The 21559-nt window shown below is 32.8% G+C and overlaps 1 protein-coding gene across 43 annotated transcripts in view; it reads left to right on the top strand.

The window, feature by feature from the left end:
- Positions 1–21303, top strand: part of LOC123696513 (perilipin-4-like) — a 32990-nt gene extending 11687 nt beyond the window's left edge. For 2 of the 43 annotated variants that reach the window (XM_045642721.1, XM_045642736.1), the window contains exons 3-30: positions 6712–6891; positions 8557–8691; positions 9085–9150; positions 9436–9522; positions 9855–9941; positions 10017–10103; positions 10253–10351; positions 10450–10536; positions 10618–10716; positions 10789–10875; positions 11029–11127; positions 11328–11426; positions 11876–11962; positions 12048–12146; positions 12226–12312; positions 12516–12614; positions 12704–12802; positions 12883–12981; positions 13159–13257; positions 13349–13447; positions 13558–13644; positions 13723–13821; positions 14528–14614; positions 14722–14820; positions 14940–15008; positions 15454–15594; positions 17792–17985; positions 18332–19352. In XM_045642721.1, coding sequence (XP_045498677.1) covers positions 6712–6891; positions 8557–8691; positions 9085–9150; positions 9436–9522; positions 9855–9941; positions 10017–10103; positions 10253–10351; positions 10450–10536; positions 10618–10716; positions 10789–10875; positions 11029–11127; positions 11328–11426; positions 11876–11962; positions 12048–12146; positions 12226–12312; positions 12516–12614; positions 12704–12802; positions 12883–12981; positions 13159–13257; positions 13349–13447; positions 13558–13644; positions 13723–13821; positions 14528–14614; positions 14722–14820; positions 14940–15008; positions 15454–15594; positions 17792–17985; positions 18332–18418 — 2843 coding nt within the window. In that variant the 3' untranslated portion in view covers positions 18419–19352. Of the gene's footprint in view, positions 1–6711; positions 6892–8556; positions 8692–9084; positions 9151–9435; positions 9523–9854; positions 9942–10016; positions 10104–10252; positions 10352–10449; positions 10537–10617; positions 10717–10788; positions 10876–11028; positions 11128–11327; positions 11427–11509; positions 11597–11875; positions 11963–12047; positions 12147–12225; positions 12313–12515; positions 12615–12703; positions 12803–12882; positions 12982–13158; positions 13258–13348; positions 13448–13557; positions 13645–13722; positions 13822–14527; positions 14615–14721; positions 14821–14939; positions 15009–15453; positions 15595–17791; positions 17986–18331; positions 19353–20580; positions 20739–21081 lie in introns of those variants that run through there. The other 41 variants (XM_045642722.1, XM_045642727.1, XM_045642725.1 and 38 more) reach the window with 41 other exon arrangements.
- Positions 21304–21559: the final 256 nt, after the last annotated feature.

The raw sequence follows: 21559 nt of genomic DNA, 5'->3' as shown, positions 1-21559 counted from the left end.
CTTCTGACTTTGTTTTAATTCAATTATTTCGAAAAAAATAATGTAAAACAATTCATAGATGAGTCGTGCGAGATGACATATCCGGGTTTTCTATGGCAACAGTGCCAAATTTTACGGTAGCGATGAGCGTTATCTGAATTGATAACTTTTTAATTCGAAGATAGATATATGATTAGACGTATAGTATCGGGAAGATTGATAATTGTTTGGACTTTCGGATATTCTTTCGTGTTTCGAGCCACTACATTGTAACATAGTATCGAACATTTGCAATGATACATTTCTTTTTTTTTTTGCCTTAATTTTATATTCTATTTCTTTCTGCTGCTGAACTTTTCCATCACCTTGTAGACATAGCTTCAAAGAAAAGTTCAGCAGTACATTTAGTTATGGTCTATTTTCGAACAATCTAGATCATTGTACTAACGTGACACCGGTCGCCGCCTACGACAATCTTGTAGTTACAGTGAGAGAGGAAATGCGGCATAGACTGTATTAAACTTGTTCTATTTATTAGAAATTGCACAAGTTGGCAAGACTTTAAAATATTTGACGGCTAGGAAAGTTTATAAGACTGTAATGGATAGGAAGTCAAAAGAAAATGATTAATAGTTAAATGACCATGAGATAACAACGCAACGTCTCCCGTTTGTTCTTATATCAGAGTATATCGCTAAGAATGTAGAGGTAGGCAATATGATGAATGAATCAGGTATGGATTCCGTAATAAATCACGCTCGTGTAATATATACGATATAGAAACCTGATGATGGTAAAGGTTGATCGGAGAAGGTCGCAAGTCAGTTAAGATGTAAAATGTAAATACTGAAATTTGAGTACTTAAGTACGTTTAAAACGTAAAGTTTACGATTGTTTACGACACTTGTAATATTTTTTGTTTGTTATTGTACTGTTGAAAAGAAGTAAGTAGTATAGTTAGTATCCTTGTAGATAAGTATAGCTAGGTATTATATGCTCGAGCAGTGACGGCATAATTTAAAGGGTGATAGGTCACATTTTGGTGACACATACCTACCTAGTTCAAAAAATAACAATGAAACATACATAGTAAATAATAAATTTTAATTGTATTGCTAGTTTGCATGTCTCATGATCATGACTCACAATAGTTAGAAATGTATTTAAATAATAATTATTTTTATCGATTGCACGTTAGTGAAGTAAATATTTAGTCTTGTTTCGCTAGCCGAGATAAAACAGGTTTGAAACTATAGTATGTTTTGGTCTGTTTATTGAATCAAATATAGCGGATTGAGAGCTTAATTTTGAGTCAATTTACGTAGGATTTGTTATATTTGATCTTATTTGAATGTACATACATCTTTATGAATGATAATTGAGTTTGTACTTTGTATGAACCTGAGTAAACAGTAAATGGGTAGAATAAAGTAAGTACTTACAAGTACATACATTTTTATGGATGATGATTGAATTTGTATGAACCTGAGTAAATAGTGGATAAAGTAAGTACAATCATTTTGCAAACATTAGTCATACTTTTAGTAATTAATGGCCATTCATAGAATTCTAGAACATTTAATAGTTACCTGCTGTAATAGCACGTTGTAGTAATCATGGTATTTAATAATGTTAATATGCTATTTTATTTGATGAACCATATAGTTACAGAGGTAAAGCTGGACGCATGAGTAATTCAGTAGTCTTTTAGCATGGAACCTTTCTATCATAAAAATTTATCGTAAAATGTCTAATGTTTACTATGTTTCCATGCTGTCCGATAGACAAAAACCTTGGTGAGTTACATATTAGCATTATATAATATGTTTGTTTGTCTTTTCATTTACTATGGTTTAAAACCTTGAAGGGTAATTTGTTACTAAATATATTTGCAATGTTATATACTAAGCACATTTTATACATAAAGAGCTGGTATATAAAATAAATAGAAAGCATTGATATAGGTATTTAAAGTTTGAAAATATGGGAGTAAAGTCATTAAAATTTAATATGGGCTTACCATATACTACTTATATCTACTAACTCTGGTAATAACAATGGAAAATTTTTATGCAAAAACTGTTTGCAAAATAACCTTTGTTGGCACCGATTCGCAAAATTTTATACATTATATTGGCAACGGGAACTTTCTTGTTTTTTTCCGCCCCTCTAATAGAAGCTGCTTTTTGAGACTCAAATTATTTTACCTGCGTATAATTCTGTGCCTCCAGTGAATAAGGGAATAACTCAAAAACAGCACTTTTCAGGAGAGACAAAAAACTATATATCAACACTAAATCTTTGTAACTTCAAATTTTTAAGCTTGTATGGGTAAGATATGATGTTAGACTTTAGTTTAACATATAAACAGATATTGTAACAACCCCATAAATATACTTTTTTCGTGTTTTTTTGTAGTTGTGGCCTTATGAACGAGTACTTCATGGAATAACTCAATGTATTCACATAATTTTTTTTTGCTCTTTGCAATATAACGACTTATGCCCTAATGCACTATGTTCATAGTCGCATAACACGACTTATATTATTGCCAGTTTTGGTTTTATAGAAATAATGCGACTTATCATGCTTGAAATTTGTGTACTTTATGACTCAATTGAGGCCTTTTAGTGGAACAACCATGCATGTAGCTTGAAAAACGAATGAAATCAACGGATTTTTTATCGTTATTAGATATAATAAAAACAAAACAACATTTACCTAGGTGTTTATGCATTTAACCTTAGAAGTCCAATCTACGTAAATTTGATGTACACCGCGGCGAAATATCTTTGTCTTTTCTATATTTACCATCGAATCACTTCGAAATCCAGAAACAACTCATTAGCCGTCGAGACCTAGCAGTACATAGTTGGCTCTTCCCGGTAAATTCCGCCATTTTGTAGTAAAGAGGATGTTGTACGTCATTTGACGTATAATTGGGCTTTTCGTAACTTTTACGATTGTTTAAAAAAATATTTTGTGATGCGACCATTTCGTGAAATGGCCACTCATATCATGAAATGATCAAATCTACGATATGACCACGACAGTTATACATTGAGGATACAAGCACTATAAAGAGATAAGAGAAGCTCGAAAACCATATTCCTGTATGTTCAGTTACCTTACAGGGAAAGTTATAGGTAGTCTGTGCCCTGTGGCGATATTTTACGGCATGATATGAAATTTTAACAATTTCTATATCTTATAATATCAAAATAATATAGATAAATAAAGAAAAAACAATGAGCCGCAGAGATTTTATGAAAAAATTAAGCACAGATTTGAAGGTGCCTTGGATGCAAATACGACTTGATGAGACTCTACGTGACAATATCCCAATTTTTTCAAAATATGTGGTACCAGAGTATCCATAATATTTTAACGATTATGCAGGAGTCAGGACCAAAATAGTATCGATATTGCGGATTTTTTCCTATAAAAAAGGCAAATTAAAGTGGCTAAAACGCTATATGAGAGAGAACACAATATTCATAATTGTCAAGACTGGTTATAATTTTTTTTTCTATGCGTCTATAATTATAGTATTATTGGTTAGATTAAATTAAAAAAAACTAAGTAGTTATTTTTTATAAAACTTACCTAATTATAAGAAGAAAATATAAGTTTAACATTTTTGTTGGCTTTTTTAGAAAATTCAATTATCGTTCTGTATTTATATAAACAAAGAGTATAATATCATTAAATGCACTTAATGTGTTAATTAAAACTGTATTTTTATCTATTGGAAAAAATAGTTAATTTCCATAGAAATATTATTAGTATCCCAAGTTGACTGATCAATCAACCTTTTTTTTTAAATATAAAGATTTATTGTTGCATATTTATTGAAAAAACGATTGAAAAATATTATAAAGCAAAAAGAAATAGTGTCTGTTGTTTCCGTGCAGTATTCAAATAGACCAATAGCAACACGGCATTAATGCGAAACTGTCTCATTTAGTCACTTGAACCAATGACACTAAGACACAAGAGTTGTTCCTTTATGCTCATGTTAGAAAAATGACACAAATGCGTTTATATATACTAAAATAGTGTTAGCACGGATGGAACAAAATGAGTTATGTCTTTATTCAAAAAGTATAACTACACGTACGTCCTTGTGTTCGTGGGTTATTTTGACTCGAGACGAATAGTTCCTTTGCGATTGCCTAAAATGATGGATAAGGTAACTTATACCGTTAATCACACCCTACTTATACCGTTTGGGTCATTCGAAAAAATGGGTTAGGATGCAGCTAGAGATATGTCGTTTTGATATGTTGTGTATTTTGACGAGCTGAATCCAATGGTGCAATAAAAACCAAAGGGAATAACTCGTCTTACTCCCTTATTCACTGGAGGCACAGAATTATAGGATTAAAAGAAAATAAAAGTGCTTCTAAATTAAGTTTTCTTAATGACTAAATATTAAGTTTTGAGATTCGTTATCCGTTCAAGTGTTTCAAGATGTTTCAAGTATGCAGTATTCAATACATATCATTCAGTATGGACTGCTGTTAATTTATACAACAATAAAGCATCATTTGAAAAATAACAGTTATGACGCTGTTCCACTTTTAAACGCTATAATTCTATGACACGATTGGCTCCTGTCCAAACGATGTATTTAAATAATGTTCATTTCTCTGAACTGCATTACCATTTTGCAGTATGGAAGCATTTACTTTGTTATCTAGACCACACGTCGCCAGAAGGTCGCCAGTGAATTGGTAATGAACCTCGTTTTAGGAGTGTTTACAATGTTATTTACTATTTTAAGACATTATTCTTACCCTGGACTGTCTCTGTATGTAAACGCATGTCGTGGGTTTAATGCAAGTTGGAGACTAGAAACAAATGTCTCGTTATGGGTACAGAAGGCTAGCCAGTGGCAACATGCACTTAAAGAAAAAGTTTCAAGACAATCGATCAAATAAAAGTGTTGTAAAACATGATAGGGATCCCTACAATTTAATTTTAAATCAATTATAGTTTAGTAGCAGTTATAATATGTATTAACAAGATTTAAAGAAATTGGACATTTAATTTTCTTTACTTCACAAAATGCACTGTCCAGCCAAAAGAATACTAAAGGTTCGGCACTGACATTCCAACGGTCAGGTCACCTTGACACGAAGTGGTCGATACCCAGACCTGCAGGCTACCTTATATAAGCACTGCCTTTCGCAGTGCGCCTGATGTGACCCAGAAAGAGAAGGTATTGCGCATCTCTGGGAGATCAATATGCTTGCGGTACTTCTGGAAACTGCATTATAATAATATTCATACCTACCTATATTTTATTTCATGAACATGGGTGCAATTCAGGTCAGGACATTCATTATGTCCAGCTATATCCTATACCTGTCAAGGCATATGGAATTACAAAGCATATTTATAGTACTATTAGCAATAATTAATAATTTTCTCCTAAAACTAATTGCATTCGCACTTCCTGCTACGTGTCTTTTCGCAGGATATTAATCTTTATTTCATTTCTTTAATGATGATGTTTTGGAAAAATGCCAGAACACTTAAAACTTTTAACTCTCCATGAAGATTTTTATTGATTTCTTCAGCGGTTTAGACTTGAAAAGGTTAAACAATCAAATCACTTTTGAAATATGGTATTGAAATCATTTTTTTTTTTAAGATGAAAACATATTATTCAGTAACAAGAGTGAAGATGTGAGTTCCTAAATACGAAAAAATTATTGTTAAAAAAATAATTCAATAAGTGAAGTGAAAGGTTAACATTTTTTTCCATTAGCGAGCTTTACTCAGAAAATTAATTTTTATTACTATTTAAATATGTAAGTTAATTAAACTTTATTTAATTAAAAAAAAAGTCGGCTTTTGATAATGAGACCATTTACATTTAAGAAAATTGTCACTTATTTGTATTAATCTTAAAGTCGTTATTTTTATAGACCTCCACCGTAAAAAACATGTTTAACTTTTATAAATTAATAGTAGGTACTTTATTATGCTAATATTTATGAGTTTTGCACAGAGTTTCTCACGGCTTGAGAGTTGACTCTGGCGAATAAAATATAAATACAATACATATTATGTGTATTTACTTAGCATAAGGGGAATATTTAAAATTTGTCGGCACTTATTAATTTTATCTTACCGGCTGCAGAGGAAAAAGCGTATTTTATCATAGGTATTATGTGACTCAGAAAAAATGTAGTGCTCTCTGCTGGTGAAGTTATTTGAAACCGGTCCAGTATTTTATTTTGTTTACAAACATACATCCGAAAAAATAAATCTCTTTATGATATGAGATTAGATTAGTATACCGTTTACCGAAATTAAGCTACCTACATTGTTCAGAAATCTACGCATTTACCTACTTTCTAAACATTCACGTCAAGATAACAATAAAATGAAATTAGATTGTTTTATGTTAATATAACAAATGAGAAAGTTTTTAAAATATTCCTACGTAGGTATATTATATACCTACTAAGTTTAACGCTTTAAATAATCCTTCTGAACTGATTGTTGTCTTCTTCCATAAACCCTAGATAGGTAGTTCAATGATCTATCAAAGTTATACTTTTAAAACAGGATGTAGTTCAGAATAAATTAAATACCTACAGTTACATTTAGATATAGCATCTGTTACGTGTACCGACACGTAAAAACAAAACTAATGACGTCACAATCCAATTTCACACCCTAAACATTCAACAAAATTTACATCCAAAAAATTTCTAGGAGCGTTCCGGAGCATGGGCGAGAAGGCGTCATCTCTCTTCGACAGAAAGAAGAAGGACGCTGAACAGATCGCCCAGGAGAAGGCGGCAGAAGCAGCACATGTGGTTGAGGATCAGGTCAAGAAGGCTGCTGAACTCGTCGCGGGAGCTGAGAAGACCGCTAATGAGGCGGCTGGATCTGGTAAGTGTACACATGAATAGAATATAGATATTTGATACTAGCTGTTCCCCGCGGTTTCACCCGCATTACTCCGCTCCTGTTGGTCTTAGCGTGATGATATATAGCCTTCCTCGATATATGGGCTATCTAACACCGAAATAATTTTTCAAATCGGACCAATAGTTAGTTCCTGAGATTAGCGCGTTCAAACAAACAAACTCTTCAGTTTTATAATTATTAGTATAGATATGTATTACGCTTCGTATGTCAGCATGACAGCATGCCCTGAAAGTTTTCATAAACTTCATCAAGCATTTCTAAAAAAAACATCAATTATTGTAAGCTATGGAAAAAGCTATAACTAATAGTAAGGAAATTAAACTAAAATCAGAATTCAACTGAATAAAATACGGCTTCGTAAAATTACGCCTAAACGAACATTCCATAGACTCAAATTTTATAATGACCTTTTAAAAGTCTATTATAAAATAATATAGATCAACATAAAAATACCGGAGACAGTTTAAATAAATATGAGTATTCTACGCCCTCTTGGCGGTCAAAGTCCAGGAATAATGGAAAAAAACAGTGACACCGTTGTGTCATCGCACTTTGGTTCCTTTTACTAATGTGATTAACGAAATAGGGCAATGATCTATTGATAACGACTGATAATGTCATTGTAATTATTATGTAATGGTTTAATGCGTTTAGGTAGTCTAATGCAAATGCACATTAGATTGATAGAAGCGAGTGGAAAAAAATAGTTTGGTGGTAGGGGAGAAAAAAAATGTGTTTATTTTTTGTATGGGTAGTTTTAGGTCACAGTCAAAGGGAATGTCATATTACGATGACCGATGTTTATTTGTTTGTATTATCAAATCTCACGAAATTATAACCAACACAAAAAAAAATTGTAAGTGGTTTGGTACAATTTATGTGTTGTAATGTTTGTTTACACCATGTTTATTCGACAGCTATAATCTTACTAAGCAGATGGATTATAAATAAATGGCCTTCACATAAATACGTTGAACCTATCTATTTCTACATTCCTTGTAATTATAAATTACTAGCGGTCCGCCCCGGTTTCGCCCGTGGTATATATTTACGTTTTCTCTACATAAGAACCATCCTCGTACTTCAAGGAATATAATAAAAAAAGAATTAAAGAAATCGGTTCAGCTGTTCTAAAGTTATGCGCTTACCCACATTTTGGGATTCATTTTTATATTATAGATAATACATAGTATTTTTCTCAAAACCTATACATATTATTAAAGGTACAACTATGTATGTGCGTATATTTTTTTGGTGTTCGTTTCGTTGTTGAAATCATCAGAATTTTGGTAGTTTAACAGGCTACATAAATTAACTAAAGATTTTTATAATTTATTTCAAAAAATTATTATTTAAAAAGGAAACTCATGGTTATAACACTACTAGCTGTTCCCCGCGGTTTCACCCGCATTGCTCTACTCCCGGTGGTCTTGGCCGTGACGATATTATATAGCCTATAAGCCTTCCTCGATAAATGGGCTATCTAACACTGAAATAATTTTTCAAATCGGACTAGTAGTTCCCGAGATTAGCGCGTTCAAACAAACAAACAAACACTTCAGCTTTATAATATTAGTAGGATAGATATCAAAATATTTTAATGTTTTAAATTTTCGTTTTCAACAGCCGCAGACGCTAAGCACTCTGCCATTGATGCTCTAGACAAGGAATTGTCTAAAGTGTCCCTCGCTGCTGGTGAAGCCCAAGATGCTGCTGCTAAAGCCATCGCTGACGGCAAGAAAGTCGTCGATACAACTAAAGGTAAGTCTAGATAAGAAAGATCAGGAATGAAAACAGTAAACGTGCTAAGTGAAGAAATAAAATCAGTATAGAAAAGACCTGAAAATTCTGATCCTAGATAACCACGGAATTATAAGGAAGGTTTAAATGATGATGTAGCAAAAAGGTATGATGATTATTTAAGTAGAACTATTGTTTAAGAAGGAGGAAATTTGACGGATGTGGATATAACAGTGAGGTATTGTTCTTAAAACATTACGTAGTTAGTTAAATTGATATTGCACTTGTATTTTTTTTCACATAAGTTGATAGTGTGTAGCCAATTTTAGTACAGCTTACCTACACAGTTATTTTGCAGTTATTTTCTTATATTTTGTAGCCTTTATTTATTTTGTTTTTGTTCGATTTTCTTAGATACAATTGCGACAACAGTAGACAATACGAAGAAAGCAGCTGGGACAGCGATCAACACAGCGAAAGGCAGGTGTCATATGAGATTTGTTTTAATTAAGTACTATAATTATGTTCGGTTTTGACATACTTAATAGAATGTGTTCTTACGATTGGTTGGATATTCAAACTCAAATGTAATTTTGTTGATTTGCGTACGATTTAGCACATCAAATTCCAATAGAAACACGAAATAATATTAGCTTACCGTGTGCAAAAAGGTCCTTAAAAAATTCAAGCAATCGTAAACAAAACATTCTAAATATCGACGCTGAACACCGCATTCCAGTCTTACAATAAATGCATGTGTTGTAGATACGATCAGTAGCACAGTAGACAGTACCAAGAGTACAGCGCAAAGTGCTATGGAGACGGGGAAAAACTATGCTACCGGGGCTAAAGGTATTGATATTAATGACGAAGTTTATCAAAATGGTAAAAGTGGAAAAACTATAGATAGTGATGAATCAGTATGCTTGAATAATAAAACACAAATATTGATTCGATCGGAATAAATGATAAACATTTTGATAAACTTCTAAATTTTTCTATTTCTGCACAATCTTTTCTTTCTATTTTCTGTTGTAGTTTGATAGATTGCTTGTCAAACCTAACCTATTGTCCTTATTAATCTTCCCTATTAATAACATTATAACTTCATTCGGTTGAGGCCAAAATACTAAAATTTATAGATATATCTATGCTACATATCGATATAATACAAAATATTTTAGATACTCTGTCTAGTTCTGTGGACGCTGCACAAAAATCAGCGCAATCAGCTGTTGAGACTGGCAAGAGTTATGTAGACAGTGCCAAAGGTAACTAAAAGAATAATACAAATTTAAATTAAAAATATAATATTGGAATTACTCAAATGTATGATTGTTTTAAAGATACTGTTCTCAACAAAGTGGAAGAAAATAAGAAATTAGCTAGCTCAGGAATTGACACAACCAAAAGTTATGTACATAGTGCGAAAGGTACTTTGAGCGTAGTGTTTTGTTTTTGTTTGAGTGTTGTAATAACAATCTGTGTTGTGATATTTGTTTAGTCTAATTAATTCTGTAGGTATTTGTATTGTTTTGCAATGAGTTACTAATTTTGTTTTGGTTTCTGCTAACTAATTTAGATTCAACCGAAAACACTTTACAAAGCGCGTTGGATAATTCAAAAGGCTATGCATATTCCGCATATGAGTTCGGCAGATCGTATTTAGACTCTGCTAAAGGTAGTTGAGCTTTATGTTTTTGTTTCGCTTCTTTATTATTTGCTTATAGTTGTTTAAAGAATCTAGCTCGGATAATTTTACTATTTAAATATTTATAGATTCAGTTGCGAGCACTGTAGATAGTACTATGAAAGCGGCTTATTCAACAGTTGAAACGGGCAAGTCATACGTAGATTCTGCTAAAGGTAATTAAGAAACAATAAGCTTTAAAACCACATAAATAGAGTAACATAAAGCTCATAATGAATTATTATTTGCACTTGTAGATACCGTACAAAGCACGATTCAAAGCACTATAGATACGACAAAAAGTACAGCAGGAACAGTTGTTGAAACTGGAAAGGGATATATTGACACAGCTAAAGGTAAACTAGATTAACATGTCATATATCATTTTGTAAATTATTATTAGTTATTAAAATTATGAATTCCCTTAGAAACCGTTGCAAGTAAAGTAGATTCTACAAAGAAAGCAGCCACGTCTGCTGTCGAGACTAGCGGGTCTTATGTCAGTTCAGCTAAAGGTATATAAATAAAATGAAAATAAATATGAAACCACAATTTTGCCACCTATTACAGTTAGACCACGTTAGACCATTGAGACTTGAGTTGTTTCATTTGTGCTCATATTTTTTGTTACATATTTTTAAATAGAATCGTGTACTCATTAATTTTAGATACTGTGACTAACACCGTTCATAGCACTGTAGAAGCGACCAAAAATGTTGCTAATGCTGCTGTAGACAAAGGCACTGCAATTGTAGGCACTGCTAAAGGTATAAAAACACCCCAATTTACGTATTAATATTGATTTATATTTTATGTGGACATCAAATCATCAAGTCCCCAAATTTGATGTTTATGTGTTTTCTTTTGCTTACATTTAATACCTTGTTTGCTTTCTGAATTATGATTTTAAGATCATTTCAATAAAATAATTTGTTTCTTACGGTTGCCATGATTGCACAATTTCTAGATACCGTCACTAATACCGTCCAAGGCACTGTAGAAGCGACCAAAAATGTAGCTAACGCAGCATTAGACAAAGGCACATCCATTGTAGGCACTGCTAAAGGTTAGCTTATCGTTTTACACGTTAATTTTATTAAGATTTTCTTTTTAATCTCATTTAAAATATCCGCGTTACAATTATTTTAGATACCGTCACAAATACTGTTCAAGGCACTGTAGAAGCAACCAAAAATGTAGCTAACGCAGCTGTAGACAAAGGCTCATCCATTGTAGGTAAAACTAAAGGTATAAATCTGCATAGCATTTATATTTGCTTGTTTTCGTTGCTCTTTAAGTTCTTTTTCGTTTTTTTTAGTTTATTGTAGTGAAATTTCTTTAGGCACGCGAGTAAAATTTGAAGATCGCGTCATGGCAATGCCGTCCCGTTATGGAATAAGGCGACGGTTTTAGTAACTTTGTACCACGCCAAAGAAGTTTCACTTCTGACACGTGTGCTCGACACACACGCTCTTTTTTATATAAATTATGTTATCATGCTATTATTATTTGTAGACTCTGTAGCAAGCACAATAGATGCAACAAAGAATGTTGCATCATCTGCAACAGACAAAGGGCTTAATTTTATGACTTCTGCAAAAGGTACATAACGTTACGTCCATATTTATCTATATTCAGAGTCACAGATTTTAATGCGTCCATAACACACTTAACGTTTGATTTTTAGATACAGTAGCAAATACTGTTTATTCAACAGTAGATTCTACAAAAACGGTTGCTGCATCTGCTTACGATCAAGGCGCATCACTTGTAGATAGTGCTAAAGGTATTATTTGATTAGATGTCTTTTACAAGTTGCTATGATATTTAATTAATTTATGCATTGATAAAATGTATTTCTATAGAAACGGTTGCGAGTTCAGTAGATTCTACTAAGAAAGCAGCGTCATCTGCTGTTGATACTGGCGCTTCTTATGTTGGCGCAGCTAAAGGTAAACATAAAAAATCAGCTGATATATTATAGACGAAGTAAATATTACTTAAATAACGCTCAGTTATTTCGTTACTCCTTAGATTCTGTGTAAACATCATTTTTTATTATCCAATCTAATGTTACCGAAGTCAATCTACAGTACATTATACATGATCATGTATTGGTTAAAATTAAAATCGTTTCATGATTCCATAATTTTAGATACTGTGGCTAACACCGTTTACGGCACTGTAGAAGCGACCAAAAATGTAGCTAATGCAGCTTTAGATAAAGGCACATCTATTGCAGGCACTGCTAAAGGTTAGCTCATCACTTCACATGTTATTTTTTTTTCATTATTCATTGTAGTTTTAGTAATTCATTTTTAATTTGTCGTTACCATATTTTAGATACAGTAGCAAATACTGTTCAAAGCACTGTAAATGCGACCAAAAGTGTAGCTAACGCAGCTGTAGAGAAAGGCACATCCATTGTAGGCACTGCTAAAGGTATAACGCACATCATTTTATGTTTTTATTCTGTTGTGATATTTTGAGACACTTTTAACATGTTTTTGTCATGTTTATAGATACCGTCACTAATACCGTTCAAGGCACTGTAGACACGACCAAAAATGTAGCTAACGCAGCATTAGATAAAGGCACATCCTTTGTAGGCACTGCTAAAGGTATAAAAATACCACAATTTACAAAATATGAATGATTTATTTATAGTGACATCAAGTCACTGTTTATTTGTTTCTGTTGCTTTATTAAGTACTCTGTTTGCTTTCTGAATTATGATTTTCAGATAATTTTAAATTAAAATTTGTTTGATATTGTTGTCATGATTCCACCATTTCTAGATACTGTCACTAATACCGTTCAAGGCACTGTAGAAGCGACCAAAAATGTAGCCAATGCAGCATTAGACAAAGGCACATCCATTGTAGGCACTGCTAAAGGTTCGCTTATCATTTCAAATATTGATTTATTTTTATTGTTCACTATTGTTGTTTTTATCAAAATCACTATTTTCACGTTTCCATATTTTAGATACAGTAGCAAATACAGTTCAAAGCACTGTAGATGCGACTAAAAGTGTAGCTAACGCGGCTGTAGACAAAGGTTCATCATTTGTAGGCACTGCTAGAGGTATAGAATATAACATTTTATTTATCCTTGTTTATTTATTTTTATTGGTTGTTGTTATTCTTATTAAGTTTTAATTTTTTAGTTATTTTTTATTTCATTATCATTTGTAGACTCTGTAGCAAGCACAATAGATGCAACAAAGAATGTTGCCTCATCTGCAACAGACAAAGGGCTTAATTTCATGACTTCTGCTAAAGGTATACAATCTCGTAAATGCAAATGAGTTACAATCAATGATATTGCGTCTATTTAACCCCTCATATTTCATTTTGTAAATACAGTAGCAAATACTGTTTATTCAACAGTAGATACCACAAAAACGGCTGTTTCCTCAGCTTATGATAAAGGCGCATCACTAGTAGATACGGCTAAAGGTATTTTTATTATGGATTCAGACGATATCTTCATGTTCATTATGCGTAAATTTCTATCATTCATTGTTCATTTCTTTAATCGATTGGTGTGGGTCATTGTGCATTCATTAACTAGCGATACAGGTAGCAATGTAAATACGGCTGCCTCTCCTTCGTCTGTTGGTAAAGGAGTCTCATTAACTCGCGGTGTTGAAGGTAGACCTGTTTCACTCATTATATTATCATTGCTTTTTGACGATTATATTATTGTACTACAATTTCATTATGTTTGTAGATACTTTAACTAACACTGTTCACAGTACGATTGATACAAGCAAAGGTTTAGTATCATCTGTTTTGGAGAAGGGCAAGTCATTGGTAATAATCACAAAAGGTAGAAGCCATATTATTCGCTTGGCATCATTTTGTATCACGACATATTCATGCGTTCATTAAGGTTCATTCGCTTATCGTTTCAGGAACATGCATTTTTCACATTTTAATATTATTGTTTATCTAATATATAAAAATCAATGCCACTTTTCGTTGTAATTCCATAACTCGAGAACGGCTGAACCGATTTCGATAATTCTTTTTTTATTATATTCCTTGAAGTACGAGGATGGTTCTTATGTAGAGAAAACGTTAATATGTACCACGGGCGAAGCCGGGGCGGACCGCTAGTAAATGATATATGTAGTTACAATAAAATTTATTGTTATTTTAGATAATGTAGAAAACACTGTAGACAGCACTAAATCTGTTACTGAATCTGCTTTTGGTAAAGGAGCACCTTTCATAGGTAGTGCTAAAGGTATGTCTAATTATATAATAGTGGAACTGGGCTAGAGTGAAATATAAAGATTTATAGGAAAAGGAATTTATCGATAGACCTCACGCCTGTACAATTTATTATTTTAGATACAGTATCAGGCACAGTTCAAAGCACAGTAGATACAACTAAAAATGTAGCTGGCTCTATTTATGATAAAAGTGCCTCTTTGGTTACGGGAGCTAAAGGTATTGTATTAGTACTCTGTACTCTTCTTAATTTTACTCTTCCTTTTTCACCAATATCTTATTTCATTTGTTCTTTTTTGCACGTTTGTTTGTACTTATGTTTTCTTGCTAAATTGTAGATATGGTATCAAGTTTGGTGTCGGGTGATAATGAATCTTCGGGAAAAAGTCTAATTGACAGCGGTAAAGGTACTAAAGTTTTCAGTTGTTTTTCCTAGTGTGTTAACAATTAATTGTATTGAAGGTAAGTTCTATGTGTTACGATGTGGTAATTGTTGATGATATAATGTTGTTATTACCTACTGTTGTTTTACAAGGTCGATGAAATTCCACTGTACTGTTATGTCGACTCAGTTATTAAAAAATAAATTATTTTTAAGAACTTTAACGGCTTTTTTAATTGCGTAACGCGAAAATTATGATATTTAAACATTGTGATACTTAACAGCAATTTGAAAATTGTTTTTTATTAACTATTTTATATCTATAGTTATATTGCTTAGCCTTTTGACGATAACAAAACATAATAATAATTGTTTATTCTCTAATTTTGACGCGTTTTTAATATTAATCTTAACTTAAAATTATTTCAAGATAATTGTGTAATTGTTATTGTTTATAAAAATCGTTACAGATAGTATCAACGCGACAGTAGACCACACAAAGAAAGCGGCTGAAGATGCCAAGGAGAAGGCTCGATTGGCTGCTGAAGCCGCGAAGGAGGAGGCCAGGAAGGCGGCTGGTGCTGCTGCTGAAGAAGCCAAGCGTGCTGCCAGTAAGTTATTGTAACTATTTTTATGAGACAGACTTTTAATTTTATCATAATGGTTAATGTTATTACGTGAGAAATAAGTCTCAAGGAGCGATACCATGCGATAAGTTATAGAAACGTCATCAGCATCTTTGACATTTTTTTAATATTCTTTGAATATAGATAGGATAGAGGTAGGTAATAGGTTGTCATAGTCGGCGGAAGATTTACAATCCATCATTGGGGAGCGGGTGGCGTGAGCTCGTGTACAGCTTGCGCCGGCTTTGAGATGGGCGTTTGGTGGAGGGCCTGGAAACGGGCAACTGCTGGGCGGGTCATGCCAAGTCTTTCATGTGAAGATGGGAAGATTGCGAAGTGTTCCCGCATCCCGGCTAAAGCAGCGCGTTGGTACACGTGGGGTTTTAGTCGGTTGTTAACCCACGGCTCCTTCCCCGGGAGCCATGGGTATCAAAGGATTCTTAGGCAAGATTTCCATCACTCATCAGTTTTAGTTTGGAATTCGTGTTAAAATTTTGGTTAGGTAGGTAATGATGCCAAATTAAAAACTTGGCCGTCAGTTTGAAGTACTATATTGAGAAGGGGCCTAGCTATTTCGCCTAGATATTCCCTCTCTTTCCGTTGTATGTATGCTATCTCTCTGCCTGCACATAATCGCGGCGCACGATAATGTTCAGGCGCTATTTGTAGTTCATTGGTGTCTAGTTTTCGCTGCAGTAAGGTTGTCTACAACCTTGGTGCTATTAGTAATCAGTATTGCATAGGTAAAACAAGTTCTAAGTGTGAAAAAGTGTACCCCGTCGGATAGTACAGTGAGTTCGCAGTGAGTTGAGTCTTTTAAACCAACGGTATAACTGTTGGATTTTATTTTAAATGCTGATGTTGCTAATGAATCTTTCAGCAATAGTTTATTAAAACGCTTTTATTAGCTTCACCTGTATGTTTGTATGTATATGTAACCGACTCCTTTCGACTCGATTTTGACCCACTTTAAACCGACGGATTTCGACATTGAACCGACGGATTTCGACTTTGAACCGTCGGATTTCGACTTTGAACCGACGGATTTCGACCGAAAGTTACGTTTCCTTTGTACAAATGATGCAATTTTTTTGGTTAAGGCGAGTAGGTCAAGGTGCAAGGTCGAATACGCATAAGTACAAAAATTTTACAATGAAATTCTCTGGTTTACTGAACTGGAGCTGAAAGGGAAAATCCACTACACATTAATCCGGTCAATCTAAACATTCCGTGTTCCCAACAAGCTAAAAATCAGTAAAGTAAAGTTGTTCAAAATACAATCATAAATAAAATTTAGAAATTACCAATCATTGTAATGCGTGAAAAATTTGTTATTCAATGTTAAAGGTCAAAAAAATAGTTCTTCGCGATTTTCAGGGAAACTTAGTTTAATCGGAAAAATATCGGAGATAAAATTGTAGATCATAAAATTATCTACAAAAAACGTATTAATAATTTTTTTCATACGACCCCACCGTTTTTGATATAATAGTTACGATGCTTAAAATTGTAAGAGCCAGCGCGCACGAGCAACTTTGTCTCCGCAACTATTTTGTCTCTCCCATCAATTTGTATGGGGAGTTGCGTCGCTACGTATGCGCACTTTCATACTAGCCCATGGGTGGGAGAGACAATAGTTGCGGAGACAAAGTTGCTCGTGCGCGCTGGCTCTAAAAGTTTTAATCGTCATAATATGAATGCACGTACGTACAATCTAGTTTTAATGTATATTATGTTAAAATATTTTTCTGTCGGTCAATGTAACTTGTATTCAAAATATAATATACAAACAAGTTATAACTATAATATAATTTCGCACTTTGACTGAAGTATTATTACTCAACCCTAAGAGCTCCTAACTTTTCAGTCGAACGTAAATTCTTCTGTTTTGGTTTTGGCCTGGTCAATTCTAGAAGCGACTGCAAAATTCGGTCAATCCTCGTGTTTTATTTTCAGGTAAAACACAGCTATTTAAAGATTTAACTAATATACCTAATATTAGGTAAATCTTTAAAACTTTCGCACGCATAGTTGCACACACGCATCGACAAATGATGCATTACATTATCAACCTATTTATAAACTGGATTTTCCTAGCTAGGAAATCAGACCTTTCAATTGTAACATATGTGTAAGCTCAATATAAATTCTAATGTAAATATATATTCTTTTCCATTACCAGACGTAGCAATGGAAGAAACCAAGAAAGCAGCACAAAAAGCAGCAGCCGACGCATCTAACGCCGTCCACAGTACCGTGGACAATACTCTCAAGAGAGTTGAAAATGCCGCAGATCAAGGACTCAAGAATGCCGGGGAAGTTGTCGATTCTAAGATTAAGGATGCTGATAAATACCTCAATGAGAATAGGGATGCGGTGAGTTTGGAAATGTACCACATTTGGGTTAGATAATTTGTAAAGCAGTAGATGAGGTGATAGTTATCGATTTAGATTTTCAAAATAAATTTAGGTTGTTTAATAAACAGATACCTGCACAAATTGTGTTTGTGTTGTCATTTTCGAAACGAGGTTATGGAAAAAACTAGCCCAACATGAATTAATGCATTTAGGCTTTTACTTTTTTTAATTAAACATATTATTACTTATTAAAATTTCATAAGGATTTTATATTTAAACAAAATTTCTACTTAATAATATAAGTGATACTGATAAAGCTACATTTTTATTTAAATATATTAAGAAAAATCTATTATTTTTACAGCTTGTCAATAACTTCTCAACAGCAGCCCACGATGGTGCCGAGGGTGCTGCCGGTCTTCTAAGCAAGGGCCTCTCTGCTTTCAAATAAAAATCTCATAAAAATCAATCTCCCTTCTTTTTTCTGCGATATCTATACGGGAAACTGACAGACTGCATTGTAAATAAAATATATTATTTTAATACTGTATATTATTGTGATGAAAAAAAAATTTATAAGTTTGCAAATTAATATTTTTCCTTTTTAACAGAGTACCTATATTATATTGTATTTCTAATAATATATCCGCTATTGTATTTACACAAGAATAATACTGTTATCGAATAATAGAGTTTAATATGTAATTTAGTATATTATAATAGAAAATAAGACTAAAATATATACGCCATTTATAAAAATGCACAATAATATTTGCAAGCTGTTAGATTTCCCAAAGTAATTATTTCTCACAAATTAATTTATGATTGTATGTTAAGAGTTTAATCTCCTAGTTATGTTTTGTAATAATGCGCGATAAGCTAGTGTTTAAGATTTATTTTGGGCCTAAATCGTACAAAATATATTTGTTTCGCTTTGAAATAAAATTGTAGTCATTATAATTGGATATTTTAGTTGTAAGCTTTGAAGTAAGAACTTTCGTTTTGTAGCATTTTAATGCATTTTATGTAAAATCATGCTTGGCTTACGTAATACCGTCCAATGTGCGATTTTATAAGCGTACCAACATCATTATTACCTTCTATTGTCCAATTCGCACATTTATTAATGTCACGGCGAATAAATTATTCAACGCTATCGTATCTCGTTTTTTCAGGACTTATGTTTATGAATAAAATATTTTTATATCAATTATTATGTTTTATGAAAGTAAAAAATAAAATGTTACTAAGTATATAAAATGAAATATGTTATCCGTTCTTAAATTTTAATCATGTTTAATATATTTATATGTTTTTTTGTAATTACTCAAATTAAGTCAGCATGTGTATTTGTTGTTTAATAAATGCATCTCCATCATTACATGGTTTTTCTTTTATTTAACTATTTTTACCTTACTCACGAAAACAACTTAATCAGGCAACATAATATATAATATTGACAGAATGCCAATATTTAAACTGATACAGTGCCACAAACAAACCTTGCCACAAACTTAACTGACCCGGTGACGGTGTCACTAGCACGGCAAGGGTAAAAATAATGTCATTGCCTTGGTCATTGCCAATGGTGTAAATCAAGGTGTAAATTAACATTAATAGGTAAGTAACTTTTTATTTATCCAAATTATTCCGTATGAAAAGTGTGAAAATGTCAAATGTGACATTTCAAAAAGGCGGCACGTAGTTCCAGTTTTTGCCACCGGGTCAGATAAGTTTGTGGCACTGTACATAGATTAGCAACATAGCTTAAATCAGTGTCGGCGTTAGGGGGGGGGGGGGGGGGGCGTGATGGGGCGATGGGTTCGAACTTCGAACGTCGCTCGAATTTATGCAACGCGAAAACCGTCAAGTGGGCGCCACAATATTTTCGCCCGGGGTGTCAGTGGCCCTTAACGCCGGCACTGGCTAAAATATACAAAAAAACATAAGGGAGATGGAAAATTACCTTAGTGTTATCATTATGTTATTATTTGTTATTATTATACTTACATATATAATAAATCTGTACAAGGGTCAATTCTGTACATTGAAAATATTGAAAAAATAAATAGCAGGGGGTGTTACTGGATCGATACCAAACCAAAATATGTGATTTTTTTTTTTATAAGATGTCATTGTCAGAGTTACTGAAAATGGAGAAATAAACCATCCACGCGAAGACCGACATCCGCGCGGACGGAGTCGCGGGCGGAAGCTAGTATTCAAAATAACGATCAAAACAACACAGATAACACCTGCGTTGACTCACACCACTCGAATAGTTGTTTCGACTTTCGATCGTCCTTTATATAACGGTCGTCTGCAGTTGCGGAGCATTCTTGTCTTGACTTTGGTAGAGTAAAGATGTCTAAGAAATAGTATATCAGTACATAATATTTAATTACGTAATACAACACGCTATAACATACATTTAAAAGTAAGTTGCGTACTGTGATTTTAACAGGTGGGTCACAAACACGTCTCAATATAGTAAGCTTCAAATTACGGTCAAGTGTTTAATAGCTGTGTTTTTCCTGAAAATAAAACACATATTAAATACTCACCTAAATGTGTAAGCTCATTAAATATATATTCTTTTCCATTAACTACCAGACGTAGCAATGGAAGCATCCAAGAAAGCAGCACAAAAAGTAGCAGCCGACGCATCTAACGCCGTGGACAATACTCTCAAGGGAGTGGAAAATGCCACCAATGCCGCAGGCCAAGGACTCAAGAATGCTGGGGAAGTTGTCGATGAGAAAAAGGATACGGTGAGTTTGGAAATGTACCACATTTGTGTTAGATTTGATAATTTGTAAAGATTAGGTTATTGATTTAAATCTAAAAATAAATATAGGTTGTTTAATATATAGATACATTCACAACTTAATTGTGTTTGTGTTGCCATTTTCATTTAAAAAAGTTTATGGAAAAATCTAGCCCAACTACGTATTATGAATTAATGCATTTAGACTTTTACTTTTTTTAATTAAACATACTTATTATTTTTTATTTTCAAATACCTACTTAAAAACATAAGTTATACTGATATAACTAGCTAAATTTTTAATTTAAATACATATATTTATTATGAAAATTGTATTATTTTTACAGCTTGTCAATAAGGTCTCAACAGCAGCCCACGATGGTGCCGAGGGTGCTGCTGGACTACTAAACAAGGGCCTCTCTGCTTTCAAATAAAAATCTACTAAAATTCATCTCCCTTGTTTTTTCTGCGATATCTATATACGGGAAACTGACAGACTGCATTGTAAATAAAATATATTATTTTAATACTGTATAATATTGTGATGAAAAATAAAGTTTTATACCTAAGTTTGCAAATTAATATTTTTCCTTTTTAAATTTAGATCATTAAGTAATTTTAATAGAGTATATAATATTGAATTTCTAATATATCTGCTTTATTGTACTGTTATCGAATAGTAGAGTTTAATATGTAATTTAGTACCACAGAACAGTAAAAACTAAGTTTTTACTGTTCTGTGTTTAGTACCTACCTATATTATAATATAAAATAAGGCTAAATATACATACGCCATTTATAAAAAAGCACAGTAATATTTGCAAG

Source organism: Colias croceus, chromosome 12, assembly GCF_905220415.1.
Source record: "Colias croceus chromosome 12, ilColCroc2.1".
NCBI lineage: Eukaryota > Metazoa > Arthropoda > Insecta > Lepidoptera > Pieridae > Colias > Colias croceus.
This window is presented reverse-complemented; position numbering and strand designations above follow the sequence as displayed.